This window comes from Myotis davidii, unplaced genomic scaffold (genome assembly GCF_000327345.1).
Source record: "Myotis davidii unplaced genomic scaffold, ASM32734v1 scaffold329, whole genome shotgun sequence".
NCBI lineage: Eukaryota > Metazoa > Chordata > Mammalia > Chiroptera > Vespertilionidae > Myotis > Myotis davidii.
In genome coordinates this window covers 1,658,355-1,670,618 of record NW_006300374.1, presented here as the reverse complement: position 1 = coordinate 1,670,618, position 12,264 = coordinate 1,658,355, and the positions used below count along the sequence as shown (strand labels likewise).

Below are 12,264 nucleotides of genomic sequence, written 5' to 3'. Positions count from 1 at the left end.
AATGTGCCCACAACCAAGGTACATGCCCTTGATCGGAATCGAACCTGGGACCTTTCAGTCCGCAGGCCGACGCTCTATCCAGTGAGCCAAACCGGTTTCGGCAGAACAGCTAACATTTAAATGGCTGACAATACCAAGTGTTAACAAGGATGCAGCCCCTGGACCTGCTGGGGCTGGACCCCAGCAGCTATCACTACTCTTATCAGAACAGCTAACATTTATTTTTATTTTTTTAATATATTTTATTGATTTTTAACAGAGAGGAAGGGAGAGAGATAGAGAGCTAGAAACATCAATGAGAGAGAAACATCGATCAGCTGCCTCCTGCACATCTCCTACCGGGAATGTGCCCACAACCAAGGTACATGCCCTTGATCGGAATCGAACCTGGGACCTTTCAGTCCGCAGGCCGACGCTCTATCCAGTGAGCCAAACCGGTTTCGGCAGAACAGCTAACATTTAAATGGCTGACAATACCAAGTGTTAACAAGGATGCAGAACAACTGAAATGCGCACTCATTGCTGGTGGAAAGTTAAAATAATATACATACACTTTGGAAGACAGTTTGGCAATTTTTTATAAAGTTAAACCCACATTTATCACATGATCCAGTAATTGCACTTCTAGGTCTTTACCCAAGAAAAGTGGAAACATATATCCACATGAAAACTTGTACATGAAGATTTACAGAAGCTTTATTTGTAAAAAAGCCAAAAACTGGAAACCCAAATGTTCACCTGAATGGTTAAACAAATTGTAGTCAATCCATGCAATGAAATACTACTTAGCAATAAAAAGGAACAAACTATGGATATTCCAACATGACCAAGCCTCAAAAATATGCTCAGTGAAAGAAGATGGTACCGGAGAATACATGCTGTATAATTCTATTTACATGCAATCCTAGATAAGACAAATCAACCTACAGTAACAAAGTAGATCAGGGATTTCCTGAGAAAATTAGAGGGGGGAGATTAACTATAAAGGGGCATAAGGGAAACTTTTGGAATGAGGGAATTGTTCCATATCTAGATTATAGTCATGGCTATATTTATTTAGCAGCCACATTTACCAAAACTCAGAGTGTACACTTAAAATGGATTCATTTTATTGTGTGTAAATTAGATCTGTGTTGATTTTTAAAATATACACATATATGTATATAGTAGAGGCCCGGTGCATGAAATTCGTGCACAAGGGGCAGGTCCCCTCAGCTCAGCCTGCGCCCTCTCCAATCAGGGTCCCCTCAGGGGATGTCCGACCACCGGGCATCGGGCCTAAACAGGCAGTTGGACATCCCTCTCACAATCTGGGACTGCTGGCTCCTGACCGCTCACCTGCTTGCCTGCCTGACCATCCCTAACCACTCTGCCTGCCTGCCAGATTGCCCCTAACCGCCTCTGCCGCGGTCCCTGCCACCAGAGCTTTGTCCGAAAGGAAGGCAGGACGACCGGAAGATGTCTGGTCAACCCGGTCTAATTAGCATATTACCCTTTTATTAGTATAGATGGCACCTATTCTTTGACTTACCATTCCATTTCCAGGAATCTGTCCATGGAAATACACATGTATACTCAGATGTTCAATGGAACATCACTCTAATTGAATACTAGACAATTGTTTTTAAAAACAAGGTGAATTTACATGTACTAACTAACCTGGGGAAAAAACCTCCAAGACACAATACTAAGTAAAGGAAGCAGGTTAAATAGTATGTCATAAATATCATAACCACATGGCATGTGTTTACCTTTGGGGAAGGCTGGAGGAGGACTTCAGACTTTACCCTGTATTAATAGACTCTTTTACAAAGTGAAAGTATTCGTGACTTGCTTGGGTAGTTTTTAAAGACTGAAAACGAAACAAGAAGTTGTGGTGTTTGCTTTTTAAGAGAAGTCACCAAATTTGAAAAAGAAACATTCTTCAAAGCCCAGGACAGCAATAAGAAGAAAACAAAGGTTTAGTAAAAATATAAACACACACATAGATACAAGAATTGCTACATCTGATAAAAGAGGGACTGTGGAGAGAAAACCACAACTTAAACAATTACTCATCTCCCAAGAATAAACATGGGTCTAAGGCATCTCTAAGTCTACAACCACACTATACAAGAAACACTTATCTTTCTTCCACTAGACTAGGCATCTGTGACCTGTGCACATCTGTGACTTCATTCTATGCTGACCAAGGTTTTACCCACTGCATGAACCAACAGTTATGGTCCCCAAAATCATCTAGTCTGATTTTTAGAAACTTAAATAATTCCTATCATCCCCAACTCCCCAACAAACTGCTGCAGAACTGGTGTGACCAAATGCCACACCAGCTTATGATTAAGAAGGCCCGACCCTCTCTGGACAGCGAAGAGGACTTTGTGGGTGGCCTCAGAGCAGAGCTCCAGGAATGAGAAGCAGTTATCCCACCCACACATAGATGAGAGGTTTTCCTGGACTTACCTTGAAAGCTACAACTTTTCCGAATATGGTACAAGCAGATCTGATCACTCTCCTCTTGGTTAGTAGTTGTTGAGGACACAGAACCTGAACTGTCTCTTCTTTCTACAAACAAACACCACAAAAATGTATCAGCTACTGACTTAATTCCAATAGCAGATACTTGTTAATGAACTATTAGGATTGGGTAACAATACCAAGAAAAAAGCAATAAATGGAAAGTCTATCTCTCAAAATAAAACCTCAATTAATTTTAGGTTAATTATAATAAATTTAATATAAAAAGAACATGTAAGTGATTTCAAAGTTTACCTTTACTAGTGCTACAATGAGCCTTTACCTAATACATTTAAAACTCCCACCTACCACCATATAAGCAAGCATATAGCAAACCGTCTCTACTTAATATCACCTGTAATCTTATTATTTCTCTTCATTTTTCTTTTTATGTGCTCCTCAGACATATATAGGCTCAACCTCAACACCTACACTTGTGGGACCCTGGAGGTTACCTCCCTCTGTCCCCAAGGGCAGGTATCCTTCCCTCCCTTACTAACAAGGCCATAATCCAATTGAACCCTTCAAGATCTATTTAAAGCAAAACCTTGTCTACTTCTAGGTTTTCTACTATTAAAAGAAATTAACCAAAATTAATCAAAGATAATGTGAAGGGAAAATACATATAGCAAGGATAATTGTTAAATATAAAAAAATCAGATAAGATTAGTGTGATAAGTTTGTCTGCTGGTAGTCCTGACACCTGATATTTTAAAAAGGGGTCACTATACTCTGGTTTCTCTTCAGATAGTATAAATCTTTCGCCTTTTAAAAAGGGGTCTATTAAAAATCCTAGATATCGCCCTAACCGGTTTGGCTCAGTGGATAGAACGTCGGCCTGCGGAATGAAGGGTCCCGGGTTCGATTCTAGTCAAGGGCATGGTACCTTGGTTGCAGGCACATCCCCAGTAGGGGGTGTGCAGGAGACAACTCATTGATGTTTCTCTCTCATCCATGTTTCTGACTCTCTATGCCTCTCCCTTCCTCTCTGTAAAAAATCAATAAAGTATATTTTTTTTAAATTTTTTTTTAAAAATCCTAGATATCATTGTAGCTAACAAGTGAGTTTGATTGTGCATCCCTGGTGGAGCCATGTCTCATAGTCACCAAGATATAACCAGGCCCAGGACAGTAACTATCACTAAATGGCAAGCACTAAAATTTGTTGAATAAAACAATGGATAACCAGAATGGCCAGCCAACAGCCAATAATGCAAGGGACACCAATGTATCATGACCTCTGTGAGGGACCACATTCTTCATTTCCCACACAACAGGTACTCAAGAAATGCTTATTACATAAATAATCTCTGCTCAGAATTTCCCCATGTTCCTCTCATTAAGTCTGATATTATTTTTATTACTATTTTTTTTAATCCACACCTGAGAATATTTTCTCCATTCATTTTTAGAGAGAGTGAAAGGGAAGGAGGAAGGGGGAAGAGAGAAAGAGAAACATCGATGTGAGACAGACACATGGCCTGGTTGCCTCCTGCACACACCCCAACCAGGGATAGGGATCAAACCTACACTGAGGTACATGCCCTTGATTGGGACTTGAACCCGAGACCATTGGGTCCACGGGCTGATGCTCTAACCACTGAGCAACCAGCCATGGCCTGACATTCCTTTTTTTAAAAAATACTTATCTTAGCATGTTCATTCATTCAACAAATGTCTGAGTGCCTACTGTGGGCCTGGGCACTATCCAGGCACTGAAGATGAGCAGTGAACAAAGTAAATTTACAATGTCTAAAAAAATTCCATTTATTCATCTCAAGAAGAGACCAACATTACTCTATGTTTTGTTCACTTGTTTTTAAAACAATCAAAACAGAATGCAATGCAAAGGATGCCCCTAGAGCTGTGCAGGTCTCCAGGGGACAGAGGGATGACTGCACATTCATTCATTGTCAACACCAACTGGCATTTTTGTAGTATGTCTTGCTTGTTCATGCCCATGATTTCAACTCATCTGTACAGCCCCCACCAGCTAGAAAGGGATCACTAACAGCATTTTACTAAAAGAAGCACCAACTTATCCAAAGTCACACATTCCATTTAATAGCCAGCTGGAATCCAGGAGCCCCAGCTGAGGGCCTTACCAGAAGTCGCCTGTGGGACAGGGGCAGAGCTCTTATTCTTGATGTCATGAGCATTTCTGTAAATGGAAGGCAGCCTCCTCACCAGGTCTGAGCTCATGCCCAACTTCTGCAGTTTTTCCAGATTTTCAGAATTAGAGAAATCATGGGATCTCTTACAGCCTGTGCCAAACTTGCATTCACCCTGTACAAAGTACTGGCAGACATGGAGTTTGACACATTGCTTTCTAAAGGAACACGAGCCATGGTGTCCATCTCCTCTGTTGTAGTGAAGGCAGATCTATTGACAGAGAAGGGAAAAGACAGCAGTTTAGGAAGGCTTCACACATTACACCATCTTCCTACTGACCAGTCCACTGGTTAGAAGAGGTTCCTCTAGAGACCTAGCAACTGCTGTGATTCCATCATCCACACAGCCCACACAAAATGAGAATATCCCTCACTCTGAATGTCTGTTAATAAACACCCTTGGCTAAAACAGAAACTTGGTGGATAGCAGACTTCTCAAAACAAGCCCCTCCACTGGGAAAAGCCAAAAAACTTCAAACTGATCGGCGCTATTCCTTCACAGGAGACATTTGAATGTAAGTTGCATAACAGTTCCTAACAAACCTTACATTCTACCTACACCCTTCCCCCTGATTCACCAACTCTCCCCAACTCATGCCCCAGCTTCTCCCAACTCTTTTTTCTACAACTCAGGATCAAAGAAGTTCTTAGGGTTTAAAGCATCTTAGAGAAGGCCAAATGCAGTCCTTTTTTTCTCAAGAGAGCATGCAGACTCAGAGAAGTTAATCCACTTGTCCTAGGTCACACAGCAATCTGGCACACACAGTGGCTGTTGAGCTGGGTTGTTGGCAAAGCTGGGACTTGAATCAATTAATCCTTTCCCTCTACACTCAAATTCCTGGGGATGAAAACAAGGCCAGAGACCACTAAGTGTTCAACCACTTAATTCACAGATATTACACTGAGCATGATTTAGCAGGGACCCCACTCAAGGAATGGAAGCCCCAAAGGGAAAGGCCAGAGAGGGCTGAATCCTAACATTGATTCTGCCACTTACAAGCTGCCTGACCTTAGGAAAGCCACTCACCAGCTCTGAGATTCGGTTTTTCAGTTCCTTAAAATGGGAATAATCCCATGTACTTTGGTGGGCTATTGTGTGGATTAAAAGGGAAATACAAGGAGTGGCTAATATATACAATGTCTGGAACACAGTTGGTGCTTGATTCATGGTGATGGCCCCCAACTAGTCATTGGATGAGGAGTCTAGCCTGAGAGTAGACATCCTGACAGAAATGCCACCCTGGGACTCAGCTCCCATTTGCTGGCACTGTGTTCTGAACCAACCTGTACACCCAAGCACACAGATGCTACACACTCCAGACTGTTCATCTTCTGATTCATTTTTCACACTAATAACAAGAGGATCTCTCCAAAATGTGAAAACGCACTCTGCAAACACAAATCTCCCCCTCCATACTCCTTCCCTCAGCCTACCCATTTCTTTTTCTCCCCTCTCTAACCCTAAATCCACTGACCTACATGCTATCTCCTGACCATGCCAAGTTCCCTCCTTTCTGTGTCTCCCTCTTCCCAAACCTTCATCCTTCAGCTCCCAGAGCAGGCACCATCTATCCCAGGACGTCTTCCCCAGCACCCAAAACTGTGCCCCTGTTACAAAGCACTGATTAGAGCATCTAAAACAGCACCTTACAATTATTCACTGACTTGTCTGTCTGACCCAGTAAACGTGCCTCCTGGAATGGTGGAAGAGGGTCTTTTATCTCCTTATCGCCAATGTCTGACTCATAGAGAATATTCAATAAAGATTAGCTGAATTAAATCAATATTAATTTTCAAAAGGAAAAAGAAAAAAAGTTAACACCTATTATGTGGCAGTCCCTGTGCTATGTAGCACCTTTCTCAAATGAGTGATTTTAATTGGATCATATGGAAGCCTTTTCATTAAAATATGCCAATCTAATCTCTGTTGCCTCATTGTAGGCTGTGTCAGAACATCCCATATAACCTGGCTGGCCACAGGAAGGTACTGCTCAGATATGCTGCAGACCACAACTAACTCTTGGCCCAGCTGTTACCCTCTGGAGCTACTACCTTATTCACACAGAGGCCACACTCCTGCGGGATGCTCCCAGCCAACAACAGAGCATGCCATTCTGGGGAGACACCAGCCACCCCCAACAGTGAAAATTTTAGATCAGAACTGCCTGTTGGTCAGGTAGAAGCTTTCTTAGAAATGGGTTAGTCAGGATATCTTTCTGCCCAGTCCCCTCCTTCCCTTTTTGCTGCCACAGATGTCAGACCTACATCATTGCCTGAAGGCTCATCCCAACTTCTTCTGCTCATCCCCCAATAAATCTCTCACACTTATAATCCCATCTTGGTGTTTGCTTCTAGGAAGACCCAAAGACTTAAATGACTAACTATTGCAGTAAGTTTTGAAACAAGTGGATACCAGAAATGCAACATCAACTAAAGTTCAAAATCCTGGGTACAAATGAATTAGTAAATAGCACATCTGCCTGTCAGCAGCCCTAGAAAGCTTTTCTATAGACCCAACTGGGTCCAGTGATATCTGCATGGTTCCAAGTCCTGCTAGACAGGGAGGAACTGACTGGAGTCTCTCATCTCCTCAGCTGTATAAATAATGTCTTGCTGTAGCCACTGGCCAAACGGGCTCCCCCAACCTCACAGACACCCTGGAAAGGCAGTACAGCCCAATTGATGCAGAAGGAAAGGCTTCAAGGGGCAAGTTCAGTCCCCAAGGTCACAGAACTGGGAACGCAAACTAAATCTCCTCCAAGCAGATCCCAATGATCATGATGGGGGCCTGGGCTTCTCTTCTGCCATAATATTTCCTATCTTCCAACCTTCTGGCCTCTTCCCAATTCCTTGCTCACATACCCATCTCCTCCCAGCACTCACCTCTGGCAAAAGCCAGGGGTCGTTCTGAAACAAGAGCTGGCAGAGTTCACTGTAGCTGAGATGATCAACGCCATGAGTTTTCAGCACACTCAGGTTATGCTCAGTTGTCAAGGCATGACTGTTTCTACAGTTCTTCCTGCAAAGGAGCAGAGTTAGTGTCACAACTGAATTGTGTCTCCACAAAATTCTTATGTTGAAGCCCTAATCCCCAGTACCTTAAAAGTGTTTGTATTTGGAGACAGTCTTTAAAAAGGGGTGATTAAGTTAAAATGGGGTCACTGGAGGGGGACCAATCCAATCTGACTGGTATCCTTACAAGAAGGGATTAGGACACAGATTCATACAAAGGGAAGACGATGTGAGGATATAGGGAGAAAATGGCCATCTACAAGCCAAGGAGAAAAAGCCTCAGAAGAAACCAACCATTGATGTCTAACTTCTAGCCTCCATAATTGTAAGAAAATAAACTTCTGGTTTAAACTCCCCAATCTGTGTTAACTTGTGGCCTAAGCAAACTAATACAATTATCAATCTTTAAGATAATTACCAATTATCAATTTTTAAGATAATTTTACAAGAATAGTTCCTTACATTGTTTAGAAGCACTGGAGAAAAAACAGCATTTCTATGCAAAGATCAAACATAAAGCTTATTTACAAAGGAAGAGATGGTAACTTGTGAATTGTAGAATCTGGAACAGTGCCTCTCAGCAGGTATCTAATGAGAATGACAGGGTCATTCCCCAAAGAAGAGTCATAGCACTTCAGTCACTGGACATTTAAATAGCAGCTGAATAAATAAGTATAGATGCCTTATGGTTACAAGGGCTTACACACCCTTGAGGCCCAGCCCTTTCTCCTCTCCACTCCCCCCACCCGCTCCATTTTTGGATCAACAAGCCCTTGTTAAACACTCACTGTGAACCAGGCACTGGAACCATGCCCCAATGATACAAAGACTTCAACTAACTGCCCTGATCAACATGACTGAAAAGAATCAGGCAAATACCATTTGCTTGACTCAGACACTGCCATACCTTATACATCATGCTTATTATAAGCATCTCAAAAGAAAACCAAACCCTTGATCGACTCCTCCAAACCTGCACCTCCCACAGGCTTTGCCATCTCAGTAAAAGACCATTTCCCTCTCCTTTGGAGTCATCCTGATTCCACTCCTTCTCTCATCTAGTGGAGGTGAAAGACTCTAAAATGGAGTGGGAAGTGCAAGGTCAGCTGTGTTTAGAATATATCAGTGTGGAGAAGAGGGGCACCTGACCCTGATGGAAATTTGGAAGCAAACTAGAGGGAGCCTGAGCCAAATTCTTAGGGTTGAGGATCCAGGCAAGGAGAGAAGGAAAGAACATTCTAGGCAGAGGGGCTAATAATCGGTGCTGCCAGAGCCAAATCTATCTAATCATTATAATGATAATGGCTGCTAAAACTTTTTGAGCATTTACAATAAACCAGGGATTGCCCAAACATTTTCTTTATTAATTCATTTAGTCCTCAAAAATTCTATGAAGTAGATGGTATTGTTTTTTAAATTTATCTTTACTGTTGAAAGTATTACAGATGTCCCCTATTTTCCCCATTGACCCCCTCCACCACACATCCCCAGGCAAGGTAGGTGGTATTATTATCCCCATTTTGCAGATGATGGAACTGAGGTTCAGATATAAAGTAACTTGCCCAAGACCACTCAGCTAGCAAGGAACAGAGACAGGGTTGGAACAAGGTAGGCTTGTCTTCAGGGCTGTGCACTTGACCACAATGCTCACTATCCCCCCAAGCACAGGAAGGAAGTCAGGGACCAGAGATCCTTCCCAGGTGTCACCAATGAAAAGCAGCAGTGAGAATCTATTTCTGAAACAGCTGACCTGAGGTTCAGGAAGACCAGTAGAGATGCAGGAAAATACATAGAAAATACAACCAGCCACATACTCTCCCTATGTGACCCAGAAACAGAGAAGGGGCAAGGAACTTTTGTGTGAACCTCAAGGAAAAGGGAAAGGTGAAGAATAAAGAAGATGTGGAATCTAATGAACAAAATAATCTAACAAAACAGAAGCACAGACACATAAAACAAATTGGCAGCCGTAAGAGGGGTTTTGGCAGGCTGGGTGAAAAAGGTGAAGGAATTACGCAAAAATAACAATAACAATAAAAACCGTGGCCAGTGTGGCTCAGTTGGTTGAGCACTGATTGTCCCATGCACCAAAAGGTCCCCGGTTTGATTCCCGTTCAGGGCACATGCCCAGGTTTTCAGTTCGATCACCGGTCAGGGTGTGTACAGGAGGCAACCAATCGATGGTTCTCTCACGTCGATGCTTCTTCTTCTCTCTCCAAAATCAATGAAAACATATTTAATAATAATAACAACAATAACACATAAACACAGACAACAGTATGGTGATTGCTAGAGGGAAAGGGGAGTGGGGTAAGGTGGAAGAGGGCAAAGGGGGAATAAATGGGGACAGAAAGAATTTACTTTGGGCAGTGAGCACATGATGCAGTATGCAGTGTACACTTGAAACCTGCATAGTTTTATTAACCGATGTCACACAGTAAATTCAACTTAAAAAAAATAAAAAATAAAATAAAATAAATTAAAAAAGCCGAAACCGGTTTGGCTCAGTGGATAGAGCGTCGGCCTGCGGACTGAAAGGTCCCGGGTTCGATTCCGGTCAAGGGCATCATGTACCTGGGTTGCGGGCACATCCCCGGTAGGAGATGTGCAGGAGGCAGCTGATCGATGTTTCTCTCTCATCGATGTTTCTCTCTATCTCTCTCCCTTCCTCTCTGTAAAAAATCAATAAAATATATTTTTTTTTAAAAAAAAAGGAAACTCAGAATCATCTAGGCCAGTAAACACCAGATGTCCAAATTTCCAAGACGAGTAAAATTTGACCCCAAATTTTGAGAAGAAGCCTAAGAATAGAGCTGCCATCTTCAGATTACCAAATACAGACATTAGCATTAACAAGATTCACTAATTACCCCCATAATACAATCCATCATCCACCATTTATTGTGTCTGCCTTCCTCTTCAGCTGCTGCTCCTCACTGTCCCAAAATGCCTCTTCTCCACACGTCCCTGAGGGACCAATTTCCTCATGGTTCCACCCTCAGACTCCCACCTCAGATCTGACCCACTCCTGGAGCCGTAGCCTATACTACCCAACAACTCCCCAACTAGCCAATCAGGGCCCTGGCCATGTTCTCAAGCTTCAGACCCCTGGGCAGGTTTCAAAACAAAATCCTCTCCTGCTCTCTCAGCCAAAAATAAGAAATGAAAGTAAGAGTCATCTCTCAGTCAACAAATGGACAGAAAACTGTCAAAAATTTGGGGAGGTGGTGAGAGTGTAGTGAGAGTGTATGATCTCTCATACTGTCACTACACTCTCACCACCTCCCCAAATTTTTCACACATACACCCCTGGAGGATTTTCTCTTTTCCGCATCAAGCGAGGATAGAGAGTGGTCTGGTTCTTTGAGTAGGGGCGGCTAGGGATTGAGAAAATGAAAGAAAGAGACAGACACAGAGATGGAAGGAATAGCTGGAACTGGGTGGGACCGCTGCCCTCTTCTGATGAAGAGAGATACCCCAAATACCAGAAAGTTTCACCAAAGGTCAAGACAAAGGAGATTATGTGCATTCCTGTAGTGTCAGTTCTGGGTGGGCCTGGAGTCGTATTCATTTCTGGTGCTCGGCTGGGTTTACATAATAAAACCCACTCCCCAGCACCTGAGCAGAAATGAAGATCAAGCTGAGAACACTTCTGCCTTTTGGCAAATTGTGTTTCTAGGATGTGGCTTTGCCTACCGCCCTGGATTCAGCTGACAATTTATTAAAGAAATGCCAATATGCCTTCCCAGGGGCTCTCTACACACCCCTTCTTCTTAAGGCCTCACCTGGGCCTTGCAATATTTTAATCCAGATATTTCTGGGCAGCTGCTTCCCAGAAACTACATTCCCAGCCCCATCTAGTGGGACCATGAGACATCTTGCGGTCCAGAGGATGTAGGTGGAAAGCTGTCTACCACTTCCAGAGCTGGTCTATAAAAACCTCTCTCCACCCCTCTACTGTGCATCTTCTCCATCTGCTTTCTGGAACCTCATACCCAGAAGCAGTGGTTCTCAACCTTCTGGCCCTTTAAATACAGTTCCTCTTGTTGTGACCCAACCATAAAATTATTTTCGTTGCTACTTCATAACTGTAATGTTGCTGTTATGAATTGTAATGTAAATATCTGACATGCAGGATAGTCTTAGGCGACCCCTGTGAAAGGGTCGTTCGACCGCCAAAGGGGTCGCGACCCACAGGTTGAGAACCCCTGTGAGGAGGGCAAAGTCCAGGTCAGCGGGCATGGGTTCCCCAATGGCTGCATAGATCAAGGGCCCTACCCCACACTGGCTATTGGGCCTGATATGAGCCAGAGTAATGTCTACTGTGTTAAACCAGAAAAAGAAAAAGAAAGAAGGAAGGGAGGAAGGAACGAATTTTTTCAGATAAATGAACTAATTTCCAATCAGGTCCCCATCGCATTCTCCTGTAAATCAGCATCCACACACAGATACACCTTCCTAAAATGCAGACCTGGTGGATGCTCTCTCCTGCCATTTCACAGGCTCCTATCACCTTCAGGGTGAGGTCCAAACTCTTAGCCCAAACCGAGTCCATCCACCTGAGAGA

At 43.1% G+C, this 12,264-nt stretch overlaps 1 protein-coding gene across 1 annotated transcript in view; it reads right to left on the bottom strand.

The window, feature by feature from the left end:
- PARP12 (poly(ADP-ribose) polymerase family member 12) overlaps positions 1-8,508 on the bottom strand; it is a 44,708-nt gene extending 36,200 nt beyond the window's left edge. The window contains exons 1-4 of the mRNA XM_006777134.2: positions 8,486-8,508; positions 7,569-7,704; positions 4,620-4,896; positions 2,461-2,562 (exon numbers count right to left, since the gene is read on the bottom strand). Of these exons, the coding sequence (XP_006777197.1) occupies positions 2,461-2,562; positions 4,620-4,896; positions 7,569-7,704; positions 8,486-8,508 (538 nt within the window). The remainder of the gene's footprint in view (positions 1-2,460; positions 2,563-4,619; positions 4,897-7,568; positions 7,705-8,485) is intronic.
- Between the last annotated feature and the right edge of the window lie 3,756 nt (positions 8,509-12,264).